This window comes from Anopheles merus, chromosome 2L, assembly GCF_017562075.2.
Source record: "Anopheles merus strain MAF chromosome 2L, AmerM5.1, whole genome shotgun sequence".
Classification (NCBI taxonomy): Eukaryota; Metazoa; Arthropoda; class Insecta; order Diptera; family Culicidae; genus Anopheles; species Anopheles merus.
Window position 1 is genome coordinate 45,871,761 of NC_054083.1, and position 24,436 is coordinate 45,896,196.

The following is a 24,436-nucleotide window of genomic DNA, read 5'->3' on the forward strand; positions in this document are numbered from 1 at the left end:
TAAGATGATTTCGTTATGAAATGTATCCGAGTTTTTTTTTTAATTTATTTTAGGAATATGAAAATATTCCTCCATGATTTATTTCCTTTCACTTGTGTCGCCACTTTTCTCTAGTTAAATGTTTTTCTAACGACAAATGATATTCCTGCGGCCAAGTCAAACACTCTTTTCGATGATAAATCTTTCAACATTTCGATCCTTACATGGTGGAAACGAGCCTAAATGGTTTTTGTTGCCAGTACGTGAAATATTCTTGATATGCTCTTGATACTTAATATGAACCCCTACCAGTCTTAAAATTACTCACAAACCAGTACGGGTCCTAGAACTAATTCCTAATCCATAAACTGTCCCGGAACTTATGCCAAATATTTACCGGTCACGGAACTTATCCCAAACCTAGGCTTGAAACTACTTCCGAGCCCGAATCCATAAACTGTCCTGAAACATATCCAAATCCTTTACTTTACTCCTGAAATAGGTTCCCAATCTCATTCATGGAACTGTTGCCATAGCTTTTTAGGTTCCGAGACAAAGGGGCCCTTCACGATTCTAGTCAGGTTTTTGTATGAAGTTTGACAGTTGGAGGCTGATATCATGTAAACACTCCATACAAAACCACACATAAAACTAGCCTGCAATTTTCATAAACTGCCTGCAATTTTCAGTCTAGATTATGCTAGTCTCAAAGCTAGAATTATATTCGAGTACTTGCTCGAAAAATGGCAAAACAAGGTGTTTTTTACATTCATCCAAAGGTGTATTAAAAAGATCAGGTGATGGAATCTAGAATTAAAGTGTATGTAGTCCAGATGGTCTCATAACTTGTTTTTATAACCAAATTTGAACATCACTTTTTGACAGGTTGGGTGAAAACTTTTGCTCAAACAAGCTTTCTGGAGGCTTGAAGAATACACGAAAACACTCTTAAAATCATCAATCAGAAACAGAGGTGATAAAAATCAGCCTTCTAAATCCATACTCCTTGGGATAAGCCCACCTGTATATTATACCCACTTAAATAGCTGCTCGAAAACTGCTATACAATGCAAACAGCTGACAGGCTGAAATTTCAGCCTACGAACTTAAAATGGAAAGGGCCCCAATACTCATCTTGAACCCATACCGGCGATCGAACGTATCCCGAACCTAGTCTTGAAACTAATTCCGAGCTCGAATCCATCCAAAGGTATTGAAACTAATGTCAATCCTTTTTTCCTGTGAAATAAGTCCTAAACCCGTTAATGAAACTGTTGCCATAACTGTTTAGGTCCTGCGACAATCTTCGAACTGAACTAGAACTCATACCGTTTAAGGAAGTTATCCTAAACCTATATCAATCCTGGAACTGTTGGTGAATCCATAACAGTCATTAAACTGAACTTCAAACTGATTCTGCACCAATACTAATGCAGGAACTGATCCAGAAACTATCCAGGTCTTGGAACAGATTCTGAAGATCTTGCCCTGAACCAAGTCCTATATCAGTATTGAAATTCATCCTGAACGCATAGCAGACTTGAAAATGCCCCTGACCCTGAATCGTTCTACGAAACTGATCCCACACCTATAACAGTCCTGGAATTGTTCCTGAATCTAACGTACTTCTTTAGAAAATTAGAAAGATTCTTAATAATATAAAGCAATACCCAGAACTGTTGTACATAGTTGGAATGTTTGTAAATCAAAATGTATTTGTTAAATAATAGCAAATAATATTTGTTAAATAATAGCAACTTTTGGGACGTTATTATTAAACAAATATCCTCCTTGCGAACCACACGTGGCAAAACGTGTCAGCTAAAACCGTCCCGTGGAACATACAAAACTTCTATACCCACAAACCGATGAAGTGGAAAAGCGGTGGTACAAGCGAAAAATAAAAACCAGAAAGTCAATGAGCAGCAGGCAGAAACTCACCGTTGGCGTCCTTTGCCTCGAGCCCTTCCGCTTCCTGCACGATCACGGTGAGCACGATGATTTTGGGCTTCTCCTCGGTGGCGGCATGCAGCAGCCGGTAGTGCCGGTCGGCCGACACGTTGAACACGCGCTGCGCCTGAAGGTACATCTCCTCTTTGTAGTGTGCAAACTGTGCCAGGCGCCGGCAGCGATAAGCAACGACCGCGGACCGGCGCGATGAACAGCAGCAGAGGCGGGGAAGAAGGAAAGAGTGAGAGAGAGAGAGAGTGGAGATGAGTGAAACGGAGCGTTCGGTTGTGATTTTTATGTGCCGTATGTGATGCATATGGGTATCCTTCCCCCCCCATTCTCTGCTTTTCCACGCGCTTAAAGAAAAGCAACACACTGTAAATCTATGGCGAATCTAAACTACAAGGCATTAAGAGAAACGTGAGCAGAAACACTACTGTTGTTTGGTTGGGATTAAGCTCGGTGTGTGTGTGCGATACATACAAGCAAGAGTGAAGGATTGAATGCACTGTGCTGGAAGGATTTTGCTCGGTGAGGTTCGTGTATGGTAAGCTGGATTTGGAGCCGTTTTCCTTGCTGCATCGCTAATGCTGCGAGCGCTACTTTAAATTGCTTCGCTGAAATTTTAAATCATTTCCGTTCTTTGGGAAGGCGATACAAAAAAAAACCTACGAAAAGCCACAAAAGTTGCGAAAAGTTGTGAGCGAAAATGTAAGAAAATGCCGATCATATCCAAAATTCCGCCTTCCCTCGCCCATGCATGCATGCAAATATCAATCGATGGAACTCCAGAAACGCCCGCAAACGCACTCACAAACACACACATACACATACGACCATGCACTCTCTCTCTCTCCCTTCCCTATAATGTTGATTTTCTAACGAGCTTTTCCATTTCGTTTTTCCAATCCACTGAGCTCGCACCCAAACCTCCCGCGGGCATTTCGGAACGTTGCGGATCGTGGCGACGGGACCATGGTGTCACATGGTGGTATTGGATTTTTCCTTCGCATTGTGTAAGGAATGGTTGGAAAGGTGGAAAGAACCAGGCCAGGCAAAGCTCCCAAAAACTTGCTCGACCGAACAGTTGGAGGAAGTTTGTGCTCCAGCATGGGTTCAGCAAACGGTGAACGGAATAAGGGATTCCGTTCGTTCGATACGAGTTCGAGCCATCTTGTGGTATGGTGGTGGTGATGGCATCTGGCCGCCTAGAGAGAGAGAGAGCGCTTACGGGGAAAAGTTACGGTACGCAGGTCGGTGAAGATGAAGCTCTTTTGTTGGTGAAATGATGCTGATCCTGTCCCCCCCCCCCCTCTCGCTCCCTCTCCCGAGATGTGGAGGAGAGGATTGCACAAAACGCGACACGCGGGTACAGGTAGCAGCCCGACACAAACAAGAAATAACAACGAATTGATGGTTTAACGGTTGCTCAAATTTAATATCGCAGCCGCGCACGCGGGCACATGCTTACGTGCGAGTACGAGCTTGGTGGTGTGTTTGCTTTATTTTGATTGCAGAGAGGACTGTTCCTGCGCCTAACTGGGTACGGTAGTGCTTTGATCGTGCCGGTAAGGGTGATTTGTAAACTGAAATGTTTCCACTGCAGTGTAGTGTGGAATGTAGACAGCAGCGTATGTTTTGTGTTTGGGAATTTGTGACTCAAATTCCATTACAATTTGAAGGTATAATGCAGAACGAACGGTTTGAAATGGTTCTTATATGTGCGGTTCTTGGAGGCTTAAAGTTAGCTTTAAATAAAAATATGAATCATACTTTGTTTAACAGCTGTTTGTTACTGTCTTTAACTAAAGCATTTAACAATGTTTTCAAAGATGGCATCACGTTATTCTTTACGTTATTCTTTATACATATTTAAATGATTTTCTCTTGCAGTCGTTACAAACAATTTCAATAACATACTACTTTTTGATAAAATAGTATAATTGTTTGACTCTTTTAAAAGTCTTCTTGATAGTTCCTTATTGGCAAATACCATTAAATAACGCTGAACAAAGCCACCTGCCAACTGGTAGGTGTAGTTTGCGTCATCGTAACATTCCACCCGACTTTGTTTTTGCTCTTCCTATTTCCTGCTCTCCCTCACAGTCTCTCACAGTCATTCATTCACAAACAAAAAGACCCCCCGAAAACACGGCACGCCACAGTAGGACTGAATTTGACAAGAGCAGTACCTACACATCCATTCACCGGTACGGTTAACAGCCCGGTCTAGCATACTCACACACACACACACACACGCCTAGCGAGCCCAGTGTCAGTTTGCGGTTTGGAAAAATGGTTTTATTTTCGCTGGAATCGAAACCACATGGCAAATGGCTAGATGCCCGTGTGCGTCGGTCTCTCCGCACTTGGTGACGCAAATCGAAAATCCCACGCTACTTAAACACCAGCAGCGGGTTGAATGAACATTACTTCCTCGACCTGCTTCCGATGTGCTGCTCCCCCCTCTCCTCCGCCCGTCGTTTGGCCAATCTCCCCGGCTCCGGTTGGTACCATCGCCGGTCGTCGTCGTCATCGTTTTGCGTGCTCGAGATGATTTTTGGCGAGCGGCGCCTTTATGGTATTTGGCTCAGTTTGCTTTTGTTTTTGTGTGCGTATTTTTTTTTTCTTCTCGGGAGCGCCTGGTTGAACGGTAAAGAACGGTAGCGATTTTGCAAAGAAAATTTGCCCGAACGCCTACACCGGTCACCACACACGCTCGGGTGGTGATGGTGATCCACTCGAGAACATGGAGCCAAGCCCGACCCGACGGGCGCGCCGACACTCTCCATCCGGATTTGTTTGTCTGTATGATTAAGATTTCGTGCGACTGTGAGGCTGAACGGGCGATGAGAGCAGGTATGCGGGTGTGTGTGAGTGTTTGTGGATAGCAACAGATATTTTCGGACTCAGAATGTGTTGCTTGTCTTTTGTTCGAGGTGCACGGGGAATGGGTCCTTAATGCCACAAACCAAAAAAATCCTAACCGTGATCGAATTTCAAAATAAGCTCTTTGGATCTAACGTTGAGCGCTCGTTGCCTGATCCTTATTTTGCGTTTGGTTTAACCAGTGGGAAACATACTATTACTGAGAGCATGAAAAACCAACGGCTCATTTCCTTTCGATGAGTGCAATGTGGTGCATAACGAGAAAGGCTTTTTTATAAAAAGACACTTTAAACTAAACATTCCATTAGAAATAACTTTTAATCATCTGGGAACCATAAAGAAAATCCTATTTTCTCTCTACAAAAGATAACATTTTTCAACTCTTGTGCACTTCTTTCCATTCACAGCTACATCCTTTATGGATCCATTTTTCCACCAGCCCAAAGGTAAAGGCATAGTTTGTGGAGCTGCTGCCCGATCGCTTCTCCTGATGGATGGGCTGTCTTTCGATGCACACCTTTCAATTACGAGCTAGTGAATGGGGGATTGAACGAACGTGCACTATAGTATCACCTTTGCTCGTAGCCAAAGTGACCAGCTGAGATTCCATCACACCGAACGACGACAGCGCAGCACAGCGGTGGTATAGGTATTCCCATGAAAAGGTTTTCTTTTGGTGGATTGATTTTGTTTTTATTTGTAAAAGTAAAAAAAAACACCCTACGTATGAGGAGGGTTCTGTGTGGGCAGAGAGCACGTATTGTCGCTGCAGACGTCCGTTTTATGCTTCCTTTGTGACCTGCAGCTGTACCTGAAGGGATTGGTTTTCATGCTAAGCTGTAAAACTCATTTCCCGTGTCTTGTGTTGGTGGGGTGGTTTTTGTGTGTATTTTTTTGTCTATACCATTTAATCGATTTGCATGGATGGATGGGCGAAAGATTGAAGGACAAAGGAGTGTGAAACCATGTCACTGATGAAAGACGGGTGAAATTAATAAAAAAAATTCAGGGTGGTAAATATGATAGAAATGTATTGAAACGAATTTAATCAAAGATAACTACAGCTCAAATACTATTCACTACTGATCTACTACATTCTAGGATTTTTTTTTTTAAACCGTATTATACTTTTTTGTAAGCAAATATTATACATAATTTGTTGAATGTTTTCATTTGCGAACTAGAAATATGTAAATCGCACAAGCTTTAAAGCAATGCAAATTGAAACAAACACATTGCACACAAACCAAACGATATTGAAGGATATTATATTTACTTTAAGACGCTTCTTTAAGTGATGGTGTTTATTTAAAGTGTTCCAGTGCCGTTTGGTGAGGACGTTTAGTTCGCACAGTTTACATTCGCACCGTTGTTGGATGGAAAATGACGGTTTTTGTTTTGTTTTCGAAGGGAGCCAAATTGTCGGCAAATTGTGCGCCGTTAAAGCAGAGTTTCCATACAAACCAACGAACGACAGCGATTGTTTTTATTTAGATTCATTTCGTTCAGGACGGTTGGTGCATGAACATACGTGCGTGCAGTTGACGGTAGAGCGGTTAAGTTGTTAAGAGTGTTTGAAGATAGGTTGGGAAGGCATCGAAAGATAGAGAGAAAGAGAAAGAGTTTAGTAGAGCAGATAGTAGATAGGTTAGTGTGTGTGATTGAAGAGAAACAGAGAAGTACATAGAAGAGAGAGAGACAGCGACAGTGTAATATTAATAGAGTAAATAATGTATAAGACGAATAGTTCTGAGAAACAATAGGTAAATCATTATTAAATTTAGAAAGAATGAAAAACAGCAAAAATGTTTGAAATGAAAGAAAGAAAAGATAAGACAAGTAGAACAATTCAACATAAAAAAAACAGTAAAGAAACAGAAAGAAGGAAATAATACAATAAAAATTTTTAGCATTTTTTAACCTTTAATGTTAAACACATCAAAATGGACAAAGTAAATGTGAGAATTGTGGGTTAAACAAAAGGTTACACAAGGGACATAACAACCAAAAACACATACAAGTAGGATTCCTCGTACGACAACGTGCTACATTGGTGTGTTGGGTATGTAAAACCATCCGAATGCAGATGCGCTGTGAACATGTGGGTCACAACAGATAGTCAGGGCTTGTTTCGCATTACCATACCCATTAGAGTGTCCGAAAATCTCGCTGAGAGAATCTTAAATGGTTTGCATTTATGTCGCACTGTTTTGCAAAGAGCTTTGAATTAGCGCAGCTCACAGTACAGAACAGAATGCCTTCCAAGGTGAAGAGTAAAGAAATTTCGGTATAATAAAAGTGTATGTGCTGTTTCGGGGGAAACAAATGGTTGAAAGGCAAAATTCTAGAGAATCTTGCTATAGACAAAAGCTGCACACTCAGCACATCTCGTGGCATCTTCACAACGTGCCACCGATTTGCAAAACTCGTCAAGCCTGCAATAGCCGAAAAGACACAAGTGTTTCGCATAAAACCACACCCATGAACCAATTTTTCTAAAAATATAACGTGTACGTGTCTGCGTGTGTGTGTGTGTGTGTGTGTGTGTGTGTCGGTTGTGTCTGTCAAACGCCCGTCACTCCCGCAATTCCTGGAAACCACCTGAACCACTGTCCGCCTACCCAACCCTACCCTACCTGTCCGCCCGGTGCCGGTGCGCCGACCGTATTTGCAATCGCGTACAGCACGTCCAGGTAGAGATGTTCCTTCTGCTCCGACCGCTCGATGTCGTCCTCCAGCAGCCGATCGTTGTCATTCTCCGGCAGTATTTCGGCCCGCGTCTCCACCGCCCGCACCGCGGACATGCGCCGGTTTTCGCTCTTCCACGACAGGGCAGTGAAGCTTTCGAAGTAGGAACCATCATTCTCCTGCACACTGTGTAAGCGCAGAAAGCAGAGAGAAGAAAATGGGGAGCAAAAAAAATAAAAGAAAAGAAGAGCACATTAGTACGCAACTCTGCTAGAACACTGACACTTTCCGATAGCCAGCCGAACCGTTGCTGACGCGGGACTAGGGGGTGGAAATAGAACGTGGGGTTGCGGAACGATTATTACTGGATGGAGATAAAACAGAAACAGAAACAGCCGTTTGCCATTGTACACGCACAACGAACACATCAACGAATATATACCGAAAGAAAAAGGCGTCAACACATCGAGTCAAAGGTGCCACATCATCATCAATATCATTATCGTCAGTACCATCGCCAATCGATTCGCAATCGCACAGTTTTCCCCGCTCACAATTGGTATGGGAATAGTTCTTGGAAGAAAGGGGAGCTTTTTGCCGGGTGCGGGGAATTTCAATCGAGGATAGGCGATGGAAGGGATATTAAGGTAAGGTTGCGTGAGGTATACTGAACAGCTGTAGCTACATGCATAGGGCTGTGGTGATTGAACAGGAGGTGAGATTGGTGTGTAAACATACGGGTTGGTGAAGGTGTGTACATCGATGGTCTTGACCACGGAACAAATCCAACTATTCTTGAATGAACATTGAAAAACGTGAGATCTAAGCAATACGAAGCGATTGAAGAATGTAGTGTCCTTATTTTGCAGATAAGCCAAATTAAGATCTAGACAGCTCCCTAATAATGCTTTTTATTCCTTCGTTTACATAAAATTTCCTAATTGAGTTTTACCCACCGTGAGGGTAAACCGTAGTTAAAAATTAAACTAACGTCCCCTGTGCAAATGAGTCCTCCTTTATCCCGCACTATCCTGCATAACCTTAGCACGTCTCTCAACTATCGCTTCTGATCTCTTGATTAAAATCTAGGTTAAATGTGGTTCTGTCTTTGCTCAACAACATTACATAACCTGCCCTTGATTAGATCAGTGCAGTGGCAAGCACCGCCAGAGAGAGCGCATGCAAACGTAAAAAAACGTCTGAAGATGGACACAGTTAGACAAAAGACAGAAGTGAACAAAAAAAAATGTAGCTGCTTCCAACCACTTCCCTTCTCCGCTCTGCACCACCACCTCCTGATGGGGATTAATACTTGGTCTGACGTTTGATAAGAAGCACCATGCCACGGTAGAATATTCTGACCACGTCTTAGTCGTGGTCCATTTTCTGCGCTTTAGCTATTCATGAGCTCTTATTGCTTTGGTGTATTCTTTCTCTCGTTCTCTCTCTCTCTCTATCTCTCTCTCTTTTTATCTCTTTCTTTCTCTGTGATAAAACGAGCTTTCTTTAATCCTGTTTTGTGGTGCCATTTTTGGTACGATTCTACTTAAACGAGGTTTAAATACAGATTTGCATAAACAGTGAACATTGCCGCGGTGGCACTGTGAAATGGCACCGGTAGTTTAGTACGTGCCGGTTTTTTTTTTTGTTGTGTGCTGACACTGAAATGTGCTTGCAATGAGGGCAACTAGAACAGAACGCAATCTTCCGACGGTTTTGGCGGTGGGAAAGAGAACGGCGACCGTTTACTTGTTTCACCGGGCGTTTTGTAAATCTACCATGACCATGGCCCAGTGCGTCTATATAATTTTATGAAGTAAAGTTTTGCTATGAAAATAAGTCCCATCAAGCAAAAGATCGTTCAAGACCTATCAAATAAGAGGGACTGTGGCCATGGAGAAATAAAACAGTGACAGGGGCAGCCACAGCCACAAAGTGCTAAACGGTAAAACATTAGCATGGAATGCTTCCCATTTTGAAATGCATAAATGATTTATTGTTATTTACACGAAGAGAGATACATGTAAGAAGTACAAAAGTACAGAAAAGAAATAGAAAATAGAAGTAGAATGTAACATTAAGGGTGAAATAAAAAATAAAAAATAACAGGAAACAAAATACTCATATAAAAGAAAAAAAAGGATAACAGAGCACAAGAGCAAAATAACACAAGATCAAACGAAGTAACAAAATATGTACAAAAAACATCTTTAACTGACATCAACAAATAAATAATATGAAAATAGTTAACACGAATAAAAACATGGAATAAGACTTAATTAAAGAGAAAAGAAACAAAAAAATCCATCAAATATAACACAAATGTATTTGCTTCTGAAGAACATCAACTTTTTCAGACGTACACATTGACCATAACATCGAGAAGAGTGAATTATACATTGAAGAAATATTAACGAATTTATTAATAATATGGAAATACATTGTTTCACGATAAATCACAGATGATCACAGATGTCAACAAAATTCACCATCCGATACCGACCACCGATCCACACACAAATACACTCTCACACACACACATACAGACAAATACGAACACGAACCAAAACGAACAGTATACACCAACAAACGGCCATCACGTGAAACAAAATCCGAAAGCTCAACGAGTGACGTTAGTGTACGTGTGCCGCTGTGTGTTTGATGAACATCAAGTGCTTGCGTACAGGAAACATGATTGGAAAATGGGGATAGTAACAACACGGTAAGATAAACAGAGAGGCTGAGAGAGAGAGAGAGAGAAAAAAGAGATAGAGAGAAACAGAGAAAGATTGTGAATGTGGAAGAGATAGCACACGCAGCAGTATACAGTCAGCACAACGGTAGAGGTAGAGGAAATAGTAACAGTAGTGGTAGTGGTAGTATTAGCAACAGTTGCAGTAGTAGTAGTAGTAGTAGTAGTAGTAGTGGTAGCAATAGTAGCAGAAGTGGTAGCAGCAGACAGTACAAGTGGAGAAAGTGTTTGCATAAATCGTTACCTATTGTTATTCGCACTCACGACACTATTATAGGGTGGGTTCATTTTGTCGAAGCGATACACTATTTCCGTCACTCCTTGCTCGTTTGGACCGTGCGAGGAGAAACATTCTTCCGCCACCGGTTGCACCATTATCATAGGGGCCCGCGACGGATAGCTGGAGCCGTGCGCATTCATTGTGTGAGTGAGTGAGTGTGTTTGTTGGATGCGGATGTGGGTCATTTTGTATGTTTGTTTTTTGGGAGGAATTTGGGAGGCAGACAGGAACATGGCGGAAATTTAGCGATTAAAAAATGGATGTCAACCAACCGCATAAGCATATGGTACAGGCGGTTCAAAGTGTGGTTGTGTGTAGATGATAAAGGCAGTATAGAGAGCCAGAACAAAACATGCCAAAAATACGTGACAGAGGGAAATCAGCACAATGGATCACAAGTTTCACGAGGAGAGAATTAAGAGCATTACGTTAGAAGAAAGAAAGAGAGAGAGAGAGAGAGAGAGAGAAAGAGAGAAAGAAAAACGGTGTCATAGATTAGTTTTGTTTTACAGCTTTCGTGAACAGCCTGCCTGAAATGTACTGTGAAAGTGTTGGTGGAAGTTACATGACGTGGACATAGCAATCAATACAAATAGAGCGAAGCATTTTGCAGGTGTTGGTATCATTACTTATTCCGTTTTAAACCAGTTAATAGCGTATTATTAACCTTTCTATTATATTCTATTACATTATTTTTCGTTTACTGTCAATGTTGACATATTTACCTTCATTCTTTGACTTTTCATCAGGATGTAATACACGTCAAATCATCCGATCAACTAAACCGAAAGCCTACCCTGCTATTAGTCCTCTGTATCATCCGCCAGCTTACAACATGGAACCCCACAAAAACCCCCAAAATCCCAACAATCTGCAATGTTGGTACAATTGTTCTTCAACTTTACCTCGGAGAGCAATGGCAGCCCCAAACGAAGGACCCCCGTACCAAAATGAGGAAACAGTCCCGCCGTGCAGGAGGAATGGAAAACAATGTTGCCAGCATGTCGCGAACGAGATAATGGATGGCGGCAAAATTAATTGTTCGTCTGTGCGCTTGATGGCTCGGAATGTCGATGAGTGTACGAAAATGACGCACTGGCGCGGTGTTTCCTGCCTCCGCACGGCATAAAGCTAAGCCAAAAAAGAGAGAGCGAGAGAGAGAGAGAGAGACACACACACAAAGCCGGAATGGTGGAGGAAAAGTGGAATGGGAAAATAAACGTTTTCATTACCCGGGCCCGACTGTGCCAGCGGGGGCAATATGTTTCCATACCCGCGGACTGGCGGTGGCTCACCCTAATGACCAGCAGCTCTCGCGACCGGTGGGGTGAATGGAAAGAGGGGAGGGGGGGGGCGCATTGGGCCGACACACCGGAATGGGGTCATGACGGGGGCACAGCGAGCGGGCGAGACTATAACAGCACAACAGGTGGCCACACCAGTCGGTCGGATTACCCACTCGGTTTCGGTGTCGAGGTCGGGCTTGGCAACAGGTTTTCGCCGGAAGTGTTTTGGCCCGCTGCCAAAGCCACTGACTCGTCGAACCGAGCTTAAAATACCAAACCATTCACACACACACACACATACATACACACACACTAAACAAAGATCGATGGACTGCAAACCGATGCAAAGGCGGGGGAGCGAATGGGAAAGGGCATACGCGGGAGACGTGCAGACGATGTTTGATGAATGGTTTTGCAGTAAACGTCATGTCCTGCCTTCTTAAAAGGTCCACAAAAGCAGCATATGTTGCGGTTCGTTTGGTACGGTTGTTTGTTTTTTTTTCACTGTTTGCATACTGCCAGGCGCTGTTTGCTTGATTTTATTTTGTGCCGCGCGAGTGGTGTACTGGGTGTACTGTGGCAACAAAACAGCCAAAAACGGGCACAGTGCACTTTCGCAGCGTGGTGTGATTCCGGAGAATGCATTAGGAGTTTATGGGTTTTGGGTGTGTTAATTTATGATGCTATGGTGAGGCGGACTTTTAGCGCACATAGAGGTGTTGTGCTTGCAATGCGAAACAAGCAGTAAGTAGGTAAGAGCTGCAACAACGACAGCATTTCCTTTTCCATTGGAATGAGCCCCGGTTGTTTATTGGAATTTATATTAAATGTTATACAACACTGTAAGAGCTGCTCATTGTACCGTGTTGCAAGTGAACGTTGGCTGAGGTATCAACCACAGCAGGAGCAGACAACCGATGGGGCTGTTACTAAGCGATGACTCATAACATCCGCAGCGAACATACACCCAGCGAATGAGTTGCCCTTCGCAAACTCCACCACCGTGGGGTTAAATTGGAACGGAAATGTGTAGGAAATGGAAGACATTATTGACTACCATCCCCCAAAAAAAAGGGTTCGTGTGTTTGTTTTGTCCATTCACCGTCGTGCGCATTAGCGAATGGGGCATGGGGTACACATACCCGTCATCGGCTCTTCAAACTTGGAGCGGAAAGCTTTCCGATAATAGTATGAGCGATGAGAGTCGGAAACAAGCGCCCGATGCCTTTTGTAACGATACACCCAACTTCTGCCACTGGGCGCCGGTTGGAGTGCTACTCGGTACTGTGCGACTGGTTGCTGGTTGCTCTTTATCGTGTAAGAAAGGGTTCGTAGCCCATAAACTCTTGCGCATAGACTAAAATTAAACGTTCCATCAAAGATGTTTGTTTTATTTCCAGCGTAAAGCGTAAATTATTCAAACCACTTAAGTAAACACATGCCGAATGGCTCTTTAAATAAAATATTCACTCTCAGCAGGGGTGCGCATTTGCTTAGGACTGTTTAAACAGACGTTTGTTGAAAGCGTGGCGGGTTAAACCACGTGTCGTGCGTTCTAGAGGGCACCGGGTGGACTATATTTGACGCTACTAAGAAAGCACGTGGTTCGTTCGTTTTTTTTTTGTAGATAAAATCAATGTACATGCGGACAATTCTGTTCCCGTGAATGAAAATAGAATGTGCTCTTTCAGGGGGCAAGTGAGGCAAGGACATAAAATAAATCTACGTTTCACGATAGCGTACGGGAAAACAAAGATCTAACCTTAATTATATTATGAAAACAATGACTGTGCGTGGCTTGGTACTGAGCTGTAGCTGAAAAGGGGAATTACTTTTTATATTGTCATAAAAAATGGAGCAAAAAACGGCCCCAACAGGTGGTAGTCAGTTCCACAGGACCACGATGCATTGACGAGACCTAAGCCTATGCCCGCTTTCTTCCCACACGCCTTCCTGTTTATTTTTTTTCTATTCAGTACCCTACTCCACCGTGTTGTAATCCAAGGCACACCCCATTTAGCAATGCGAACAATCGACTGGAACGAAATGGATCGAAACGGAACGAAATGAATCGACGAACGGATTTCGAACGCAACTGGAACGCCCTCCCCGAGGGGAAAGTGCACCGACCGACCGACCGACAGGCCGTGGGGTTGATGAAAAGCTGTCCCTTCGATCGGCACACACACGGCCTGCCCGATGCGCCCACAGGTTCCCACCGCCGCCGCCGCCACAAAGCCACGGACACTGTGAAAGTGTATCGGGCTATTATTCTCGGTATTATCCCTGTGTTAGTTCTTTGTTACGGTTGGGCTGCTTTGGTCGAGCAGCTTTTGCGGGGAATAGGGTTTTACGGTACGGTCGAAAAGGGGATCGGCCATCACCGGTTGAGACGGGAGGGGCAGAAAAGCAACCTAATACACCGGTAAGTACTACCCATCCTTACCGCTACCATTTCCGCCTCAATCATTACTGCTGTCTCGCTTCCCGGCACCATCAGCTTCGGCTCCGGGTGGCTTACAAGCTCGACCGTAATTGTGAAACAATTATAAAATAACAATCCCAAGCCGAGCTAAAAGCGTTTTCCTTATTGTTTGTGCTGGGTATTGGACATGCTTCGTTGTTTTTTTTTTTTTTTGTACTTCGTCTGCTGTGTGTGTGCTGCTTTCACTGACGTCTTTGTCTTTGGCTGATGGTTAAAAAATAGTCTGCTTTACAGCGGGGTTTGAGGGTTTGGTTGGGATTGAAAGGACTCCCTGGGTGTTGGGGAGGAACATGGATACGTACAAGCATTAACCATACGGGATATATGAGGTTGGTTCTGGTGGGTGAGCGTTGATGACAGGTCAGGCTGTTACCACACACACACACACAGGCAGAGGCTTAACATTTACAGTGATGTAGGTTTACAAAGGGGGTTTTTGGGTTATGTGATGTTTGTGACCCTCTTGCTGGGAAACACCGTCCCGTCGAATGAGCTTCATGTCAGGATTTTAAGTAGTCACGTTCATTAAATAAATGACACATGTTAAGTACTTCATACACTTTTCACAACAGATGGCGCTACTAGTTAATAAGACTATTTTTAACCTATCTATCCATGTATTAAAGGATACTGAAAATTTGACTTCAACTTCAATCTTAAATTTGTACCAAAGTCTATATAATTCAGAGGTCGAATCGTCCAGAACATTTGATCAAAAAGCGTGGGAAAGTTTTGACAGCTGGATGAAAAAGCTTCAATAGCTTCATCGTAGCATACATTGAGGTTTTAGTTGTTGTGCATGCAGTGGTTTGAACGCATTTTCGGTCATTTTTACATCGTTTGTTCGTAATATTGTACTTAAAAAAGTTGACGAATGTCAAGAAAAGAAAGAATTGTAGTACAATTATTGATTATAACAAGATCAGTGTCCAAAATTAGGACGAAATCATGTGCAGGTCAAGAGGACCAAAGCTATTAGGCTAGTTTCCTGATTTTGGTCGTTTTTAACTGGTGAATTAGTGAAAAAACTACTCCATGCCATGTAAATGAGAAGGAAATGTATTACAATACAATAGATTTTGTGCAGAAAAGCACAATTGGGCCTAAAAAGTGTTTGGTTGTGTGGAATCGTTCACAAACTTTTTCATCTAACTGTCAAAATCAAGCTTTCAAACTGGTGGACCAAAATCGAGCTATGCATCGACCTCTGTATTATATAGACTTTGATTTGTGCTATGAACAGAACCACTGTGATATATTGTCATAATTTTAAGCATACGTTCCTCGTTCCATCCTCATTTGTTTTCCTGTCACCAAAAGCTACAATTTATGTTGGTGGTAGTTTACAAAACCAAAAGCTTCATTTATCTCCTGTCACCCATATCCACCATTGAGCCCACAGTTTCCGGGTACAGTTTTTATTACATTATCCTCGCGCGGTTCACACACACACTAGAGAGACGCCATGTTGGAGGCCAGTCACCGGCCCGTGTTTGCCTCCGGGTGTGTGTGTGTGTCAGCTGTAGCAGCCAACCCTCTGCTGCTGTTGGTCCCTTTATTGTGGTTTGTGAAAACTAATTATGAAAACCGTTGCAAACCCTCACTCCTTCCCCTCGCACCCACCATCGTACTGTGGGTTTCACTTTCAATGGGGTGCTTGCTGCAGCCGGGCAGGAAAGCGGTTTGTTTGTGAGCCGAATATTTCCGGACTGCCCGGACGGCAATGGTGCAGGCAGCCATCAGCACACACTGTGTGCCGGTAGGCGAAGGTGTATCTATTAACGGACGCGAACCGGCGAAGATGGAGATTAAAGAAATTAGTTTAATGAATTTTACACCGCCAGCCAGGAAAGTGCTATTGGCCACAGGGTAGATTTACGGTGAGATGTTTTACCATCCTGCTGCAAAGCCGTGGTTTGCGAATTACGCGTACGGCTTGGTTTTTGCCAAAAGTTTTTTGGGGAGTTATTTTAACCACAAACACATCAAGTCCAGCCCATCAATGTTTTATTCGTTCACACATAGATACGTGCTTTATATCTTTTCCGTAAAAATAATTTCATCGTAAAAAGATTAATATGTTTTTAGCTTCAAGAAATGCTGTTGACATTATTGAGCATTTAATAACGTTTTACAATAAACAATACAGTCAATCCTTGCTGTATGCATTGTTTGTATTTCTTAAACTGCACACTACACACTCAGTGACAAAATTCATGTTGGCAAAGTCCTTCACATTCATCATCTTTATTGATTTGGATATTCAAAATTGTAAGTTTTTTCTGCCGCTTTTTAGTAGCTAAACGTTTTACACTTTATCAACGATAAAATATAACTCCCGTTCAATATTGCCATTAATCAAAATGTACCATGCCTTTGTTATGACTTTCACGGAACAGCTGAACGCAATATTGCCAATCCAAACCTAGGAGCGGCCCGATCAAGCACAATAAAGCCACCATAACGTCCCGTGAGCCAGCTTGCTGCCTTGTCAACTGGGAAAGCTTATGCTAGCGTATTATGCACGACACAGGTTCGGGTGCCGACCATAACTTAGGCCCAATTAGGTATATAAAAAAAAGGGAACGTACCCAGGCCCGCCCAAAATTAATGTCCGCTTGCGTTGGAGTGCAATCAGGAAATCTTAAGCAACTAATCGAACCTATAAGTAACCGCCATAAATTACCGCTAAGCTCGCTTATTCGTATTCCAAAATCTACTTAGAAAATCGAACAAATCGATTTATGGCCACGGGGCACCACTAAACAGGGTTGGAGCGTTTTTTTTTGGATGTTGTTTCCTGTTTGAAATATTTTACCAACCACGAAAGAGCGAGTAAGAGCGAGAAAACGGTGGGTTGTTTTGATTCTGCGGGCTTTTTAAACCCCTCCGGCAGGAATGGAGGTGGAGCAAGAGAGAGAGAGAGAGAAAAAATCAAACGATAAAAATACGTACAATGTAACACTGAGCCGAGGGAGAATGAGAAAGAGCGAAAGAGAGATAAAGAGAGTAAATTGGATTTGTAAGGATATTCATGACATAAATACGAAACAAAAACACCGCCCAGGATTGGAGCTAAACAAATCGCTTCCTCCCCCCCCCTCCCCTCTTCGGTGGGGGCCCTTGCCCTTGTGCCAACTGCCGGAACCGGCTCGAAGCGGAAGGTGGATCAGGAAAAATGGAGAAAACAAAAACACGCACACACTGTAACACACTGCAGTGGAGGAACTTACCCGGACGACGACTTAATTTCCACCTCGGGCCAGGACGGGCGCCGCTTCCACACGGAAAACGACGGCTTGTCCGGTGGGTTGGGATTGATCGGCGAGCTGCGGCCACGGAACGAACCCTGGCGGGGCGGCGGCACGAGCGCATCCAGCCCGCGGCCCGACGATTGGCGTCGTATTGGCGGTGTGCCCGGTGCGGCAAGCGTTGAAGGTGTTGCCACCTTGCCGTATCCTGTTAAAAAAAATGGGAAAGAAAGAGAGTGTGAAATGGACGAGGGCGAATTGGATTGATGAAAGCGGGCCGGGGTGAAATCTGATAAAATCGATGGTTTCAACCCGATCGCCCGACAGACTATTAGTTTGCCCCGTCTGCCATTGATCCACTGTAACATCACTTTAAGATATGAACGCTTCAAGCAAGAGCTTCACACACACACACACACACACACACACACACACACACAACCAGCGATAAGTATCTGGTACACACGTACACCGCTCCAGTCAAGTGCTTCTGTAGGGGTGGCTGGGTTGAGTTCGAAACGTCTTTCGATTAGATCCTCGGCAGCGAGGGTTTTCAAGTGGCCGAGCACGCACCCGCACGAAGATGCTCTCCCAGCTGCAGTGGACGTGAGCCGTGATTTGGCTTCTGGTGGTGATGGCCACTACCACAAGTGCACTCTCGTGACAGAGGCAGGCAGCACCTGCTCTTGGTGCTATTGTAGTCTAATGAAATCATTGAATTATGTTGCCACACTAATGCGCACCGTCCACTTGGGTGGTGCAACGGGCAAGTGGGCTGTGAAAACAGGGGTGAAAATACAACGTCAAGTGAAGCGGTCTGATTGGGAAAGCGGCAGTGCCTAAATGAATAGAGCCACCTCTGGACCATTGGCTGCCGTCATAGACACAGAAACACACACACGTCGGGACGGGTTGAATGAATAAATGGGTGCAATCAGGCAACAGGCTTCACGTGCAGGCACATTACACACCCCTCCATGCGCCACCGGTGCCGAATGCACTGAGCTGGAATTGCTGTGCAATAGTTTTTCATCCGTCCGTCCGACGTCTCTGCCAGTGGAGGCTCTGGCAGGAGTGAACTAAAGCCCGGAAGAAACACAACCAGCCAGGAGACTGAGCCCTACTGTTCTGTCGGCAATTGCAAGCGGAAGTCTTTACATGGCATGGGGCATGGTTTCAAATTGCTTTATTTTGTGGATGCCGATCTCGGTCACGTACAGATGCGGAGGGGTTTTAATTTTAAAGTGCCATGATAGCCCCGTCGCCACTCTTGGGACTTTGGGATATTTCTTGCTTGGTGGGAAAATATTATAAATAAAAATATATTTCCCACTTCTTGTGACACTCTTCAAATATTGCTTTCAAGTATCTCCCACAATAGGGTAACAGTTTTGCAATAAATTTCGGACAACTTCAATACTTGAATTCTCGAGCATTCTCGGGTACTTGCTTAGGTCATGATGCAAGAACAGCATCTACCATTGCTCTCCGGCTTCCCGTTTTAGAGCTGCACTTCACACTTGACGACCTTTGTCAGCTGCACAAAGTCAGGAACAAAACCGGAAGGAAGGAAGTGCAAAGTAGTTAAAGGCTGGGGAGGAAACAACCCATTCCCGGGGCACCCCGAAAACAGACATCTTTGAGTTTTTGAAAGCAATTTTCGAAAGAACATCATTGAAGCACTTCTGGGCACGATGCAATGAACTGTTCGCGGGGGGCGTGGGGAGAGGGGGGAGGGGGAACGGTGTGTATGTGTGTTTGGAAGATGCAATGATAATTTATCGTGTGTCTAACTTTTTACGGGTAAGCTGGAAGGTGCGGCCGGAGAGGACGGATGCTCGTTAAAGGATCCTTAACTTGTTTTCCATGCGCCTGTGTTGGTATGTGAGTTTGCTGGTGGGAAAATTTTAATGTCAAGAGGTTGGGGTTGTGTTTTAAAGGCTCTATTGGCAAGAATGCTTCATTCGGAAAACAGGTATTAAAGAGGTGGTTTTGATGAAAAAAAGCTACAAACGTTTAACTGCCACCTTGGCAGCATTCAGAGATGCTTCATAACGTAGCAAAAGCAAAATGTGTCAAATGGCAAAAGCAAATTGTGTAACAATTCGTGCAGCACAAGAAGCTTCAAAGCTTCCAAAAGCAATAACGCTACTTTTTGGCAGATAATAAATGCTGTAACAGTTCTTCGAATCCAGTTTCTTGTTTGTCCCTGTTTTGTTGCTCCATTAAATGAGTTTCGTGCGGCAAATGCTAAGATAAAACCCATTATTCTGCGAAAGCATTTTCTTCATTTCAAGACAGCATGCACTATACCCTGCCAAACACTGCAGCCAACGCGTGTGCACTGCGATAGTTCTTATCAGGTTGTGTTGTCCTGGAATTGGAACTTTTCTCATGATCGAAACAGACACGAAACGAAGCGACTGACAGAAAAGGGAGGGGAGCAAAACACGAAAGCTCTTCTTACTCGCAAATAGCAGCTTTTCCTAGTCGAACTGTCGCGTTGCAAGAACTTTTGACTTTTGCTGACATTGGCTGCTCTCTGCAAAACTCTTGCCCCACGTGTACAGCTACTGTTTCCCCACCGCGGTGCGAGTGCAGAGAGTTTCAAGATGAAGATAATTTGTTTTTGTTTTGCTTCTATATCCACTTCACCTGGGTTGACGTATCGAGACTAGCGAAATGGAAGGAAAACAAACCCGGCAGCGCAACAGCACAAGCAGAGCGATGGCCGTTACATTATTAGCCATTTGGCAGGCGCAGATCATTGTTTGCACAGGTGTTTGGGGGCGCGGCTCATCGTGCAGCATACATTGACCGTTTGTTGTTTGTTTGATTCATGCCCTGTTTATCTGATTATTTACATCGACTTCCGAGCGACAGGGAACGCGCGTTCCGGGAATCCTTACGCTTACCACCGCTTGGCAATGTCACAAAGTACTGCCGTTTGATTATGCGCGCTTTTTTGTTGTAGTTGTACTGGAACCATGATGGGATTTGCATAAGCACAAATCCGAAGCGCAATCAAAACAACATTTCAAAGTGAAAGATTGCATCATCATTTTTAGCTCTTATTTTTACATCCACATTCCGGGAAATGGCACTCCCGGAACGAGACCGAACGTAAGCAAAATCGATTCCCGGACGCGCAAACACATAATCGATTTGAAAATCCGTTTCCCACACTGCTCTCGGCGTGGAGCACCACACATGGGAAGCTAATGGCAAATGGGCAAGGAAGGCGGAATAGAATTATGGCCCATTTGTGGAAGATAGGTTAATATTTGTGGTGGAAATTTATCTCCTAATGGATCCGCTGTGCCTTTTTTTTTGTTTGCTGTCTTGTGTCACATTTTTGCATTTAAAATCAGATACGCTCACACAGACACACAAACACACTAATACAGATTTGTACGACACCAGACAAGTACGAAAAGCATGTAAATTGTTACAGGAAAAAAAGACAGACATAATTACGAAAATCGGTACAACGCTGTTTCGTGCGTCAATGTTCTACCAGCTTGCACTTGTAGGCCAGATATGTTTTAGCTTTTCATTAAAAAAAAAAAAAATGTTCCGTGCGAACCAGTAGAGATGTTTCTGGTACTAGGAAAAGCCGCCATGTCATGTTACTGTGCGTACACGTGTCGGTTGAGAAATTCCCTTTCTCAACGTTTCATTGTTGAAAACAGGTGCCCGTCTTGTAGCCTTTGCGCCAAGATGCGGCTTTGAGAAATGTTACATTTTCCAGCGAATTTTCGGCTTAGGCTCAACATGGTACTCCAAGAAATTTTGTCTAACATGTTGTTTTCTAGGAACATTATTTATAAAAGACAACCATGGGATAGTGTATATTTTCTAAAAACGCATTACCACAGAAGGAAAAAGGCTTTTATATCATTTAATGAACAAAGTTCAAACCCCTTTTAGAGAAATTTCAACAATTCTGTTAAAATGATTAGAACAAATGCACGAGAACGAGTAAGCACTTGTTGCAATTGCACATTGTGCCGGTTTTGCAGACATGGAATCCTAATTAGTGTTCTCGATTATCCCCGACTCGTCCGGTCTTTCTCCGGTTCCACCTTTGTCACTCACTCGCATCACCATTTCTCATTTCAACAGTGTGTCGATACGTGTTGACACGGCGAATGTGTCCTCGCCGGACCCGTGCCCATCCACAGCGCTGAGTGAAGTGAAGCAAACACAAGCACCAAACGCTTTACCAAAATCATCTGCAATCAGCCTTGCAATGCTGGACGGACACACCCGTTCACCCCGTTTCACGCTCGCCGGGCTAGCGAGATACAAACGGACGGACGCACACGGAGCACGGACAACACCATAAACTGCTCACAAGGACACGCGCGTGAAACAGGTTCGTGACCAGCCGGGGGCATCATTTATTTACCCGTAGGACATGCGCCAGACAGGACCGGTCGACTGGTGTTCACGTGCGATCTCCGCCCGGAGAGCTGAGCAGTGATTAAAGCTCTTTGCGTCCGGTTTTTCGTTTTCGCCGCAATACGCCGGCATGGGGGATGCGACGTATGCTTTTTTTTCATTATTATTTTTCACGTTCTCGTGCGCATGGTATGTGTGTGTGTGTGTGGTGTGTTGGGACTAATTGTTTGATTACAGAGCAGCGGGTGTGGATCGGTGCGAGGAAACGGTGGAAGGTAAAAATGAGCACCGGAACAGCGAGCATTATTTCACGGCAACATAATATAACGGGCGGGTGTGGTAATTACTATGGCACTGAGGCATATTTTTCCTGCCCTCTCGAAAAAGAATGTTTGAGCTGGTGAGGCGAAAACATACAAAAAAAAAACAATAGCAGCGTACCAACCTGTCCCTCTGGGAATGATTCATCCAACAGGTGTACAGCGTATAGAGCCCGGTAGAGCTTGATTTCGTCTGGTTTGGAGTGCTTAATGTTTTATGTATGAATTTTGGTCACTGGGCTGGGAAAATTGGCATGGCATTCATTCGTTTTGCTGTTGGGGGAAATGTGGGAACATACATTTAGCATAAGAAATCCAACTTTGCCTGTGCATGTTTTATGGTGATTTTATTTGCCTTCAAAGGCAATACAAATCATCAAGCAATAAAAGCTATCTTCAGTAATTTTGATTGTATCTCCTTTGGTATGGGCCATGTAACGAACGGGCCACACAACATGCAATAGCAATAACAGCCAACACAAAGCATATTCCATAAAGAGATTAAAACTAACTTCCACGATAGTCAGCTTCAACACAATCCTCAAGGTAGCAATCCATTCACGATGGCTCAAAGATGGACATGGCACACACGTTACAAATTCAATTTAGATTTTCCCAAGGGTTTAACAAACGTAAAAGAAAACGGTTCCTATCACAGCTGTCCCTCCCACAGTTACGGTCGCTTGGATTATGGCAGTTGAAACCAACGTACGGTCCGCTTTCTAACGCAAACCGCAAACCAGCAGCCCGCCGTCCCGTGCTATTTGAGGTTATTGGTGATTAATAATTCTTTTGCCACGACAACTTCACCTTCGGGGGGGTCTCAACTCTTTTCCCTTTCGCGACAGACGGTGTTGTTTGGGTAGTTTAGTTTTATACCTCTTCATCGTTGTTCAACCCGAATGCCTGTTCCTTCAAACCTGTCTCTTAAGAGGCGAAGTGTTTGAGGGACAACAGCAAAAAGCACGAGGGCGAGTTTTATTCCTGCGGCTCGTGAAACGACCGCCTCGACCTGGCCGCCATCATGTGCTGCACCACACGTGGGGCATGTTTTATGGATGACGGTGGCTTTTGGTGAGTTAGTTTGTGAAATATTCAAAAGTGCTTTTGTTGTGAACGACACGCTGACACACGCTGGGCCGAGACGGAGACGGATCGGTCGCCGTGCAGGTATGCCCCGGTGGCAAAAGCACATATCCACTCCATTATGCCTGATCTAATCCGTCGCAATGCTCGTGTCCCCTTGCGCGTTTGAGGATGCGAAGCACATTAAGGATATGCAAGCGCCGGCAGTGCAGAATGTATGATTAATATTTTTCACCTTTATCGAGCCGTCAGAGTGTGTGTGGGTGTGTGTCCTCAAGAAGTGAGTTGGGGGGGGGGGGGAAGTGAAAGATAACGTCGTCAGTTTTGATAGCCTACTCTACCACTGATAGAAGAGCATTGAAAATGAATGAGCAGAATAGGTCAAAAGGGAAACGTACATTACAAATTCTGAGCAGGACGGTAGGTGTTGAAAGGCAGAACCTAGGTTTGTCGTCTGTTTGTCGTCTGCACCGCCTGCAGCTGTTTGAGATTAGGTGGAGTTAACTACTTTGATAAGCAGTGCACTTATTACGGCACTGCTTGTTATAAAGCTTGAGCAACAATTTCCCGTTGGCAGTGATTAGCTTTGCAGAATGAAAGGAAAAGCTTTAGAGGTAATTTTGCAACGTCCTCTATCAGCGGAAGCGCCTAAAAGTATGCAACGAGGTTTAATTATTTCCAAATATTTAACGATTTCTTTTCAAAAGTTGTTTGAGACGTCAGTACAAATTTCAATGAAACATTTGTAAGATCTTTTCTTGATCAGAAATAGGTGAGCAACAAAATTGCATTTATGATACTTCCTCACCCTTATCCATTCCTGAGTTATTAAGTACCTTTGGCGGACATTTGTATTGTACAAAAATTGCATAATTTTAGGCGTCTTCTACTATATCTTGCATACCTTCTACATATGCAAATTCACCTACACATAAATGCTTTAATTTTGCAGCAGTGTGCTCTGAAGCAAATCGCCCCAGAGACACGTCCTGCCCTTAAAAGCATACGCTCGGGCATGCACACTTCCTGTTTCATTTCATTTTCTGTCTGTCTCTAAAACCCGCAC

General features: G+C 43.9%; 1 protein-coding gene across 9 annotated transcripts in view; it reads right to left on the reverse strand.

The window, feature by feature from the left end:
• LOC121592087 (BAI1-associated protein 3) overlaps positions 1-24,436 on the reverse strand; it is a 61,705-nt gene that overhangs the window by 23,628 nt on the left and 13,641 nt on the right. For 6 of the 9 annotated variants that reach the window (XM_041913367.1, XM_041913366.1, XM_041913368.1 and 3 more), the window contains 5 exons: positions 17,543-17,768; positions 10,503-10,658; positions 7,455-7,692; positions 6,095-6,106; positions 1,921-2,089 (listed from right to left, as the gene is read on the reverse strand). In XM_041913367.1, the coding sequence (XP_041769301.1) occupies positions 1,921-2,089; positions 6,095-6,106; positions 7,455-7,692; positions 10,503-10,658; positions 17,543-17,768 (801 nt within the window). The remainder of the gene's footprint in view (positions 1-1,920; positions 2,090-6,094; positions 6,107-7,454; positions 7,693-10,502; positions 10,659-17,542; positions 17,769-24,436) is intronic. The other 3 variants (XM_041913370.1, XM_041913369.1, XM_041913371.1) reach the window with 3 other exon arrangements.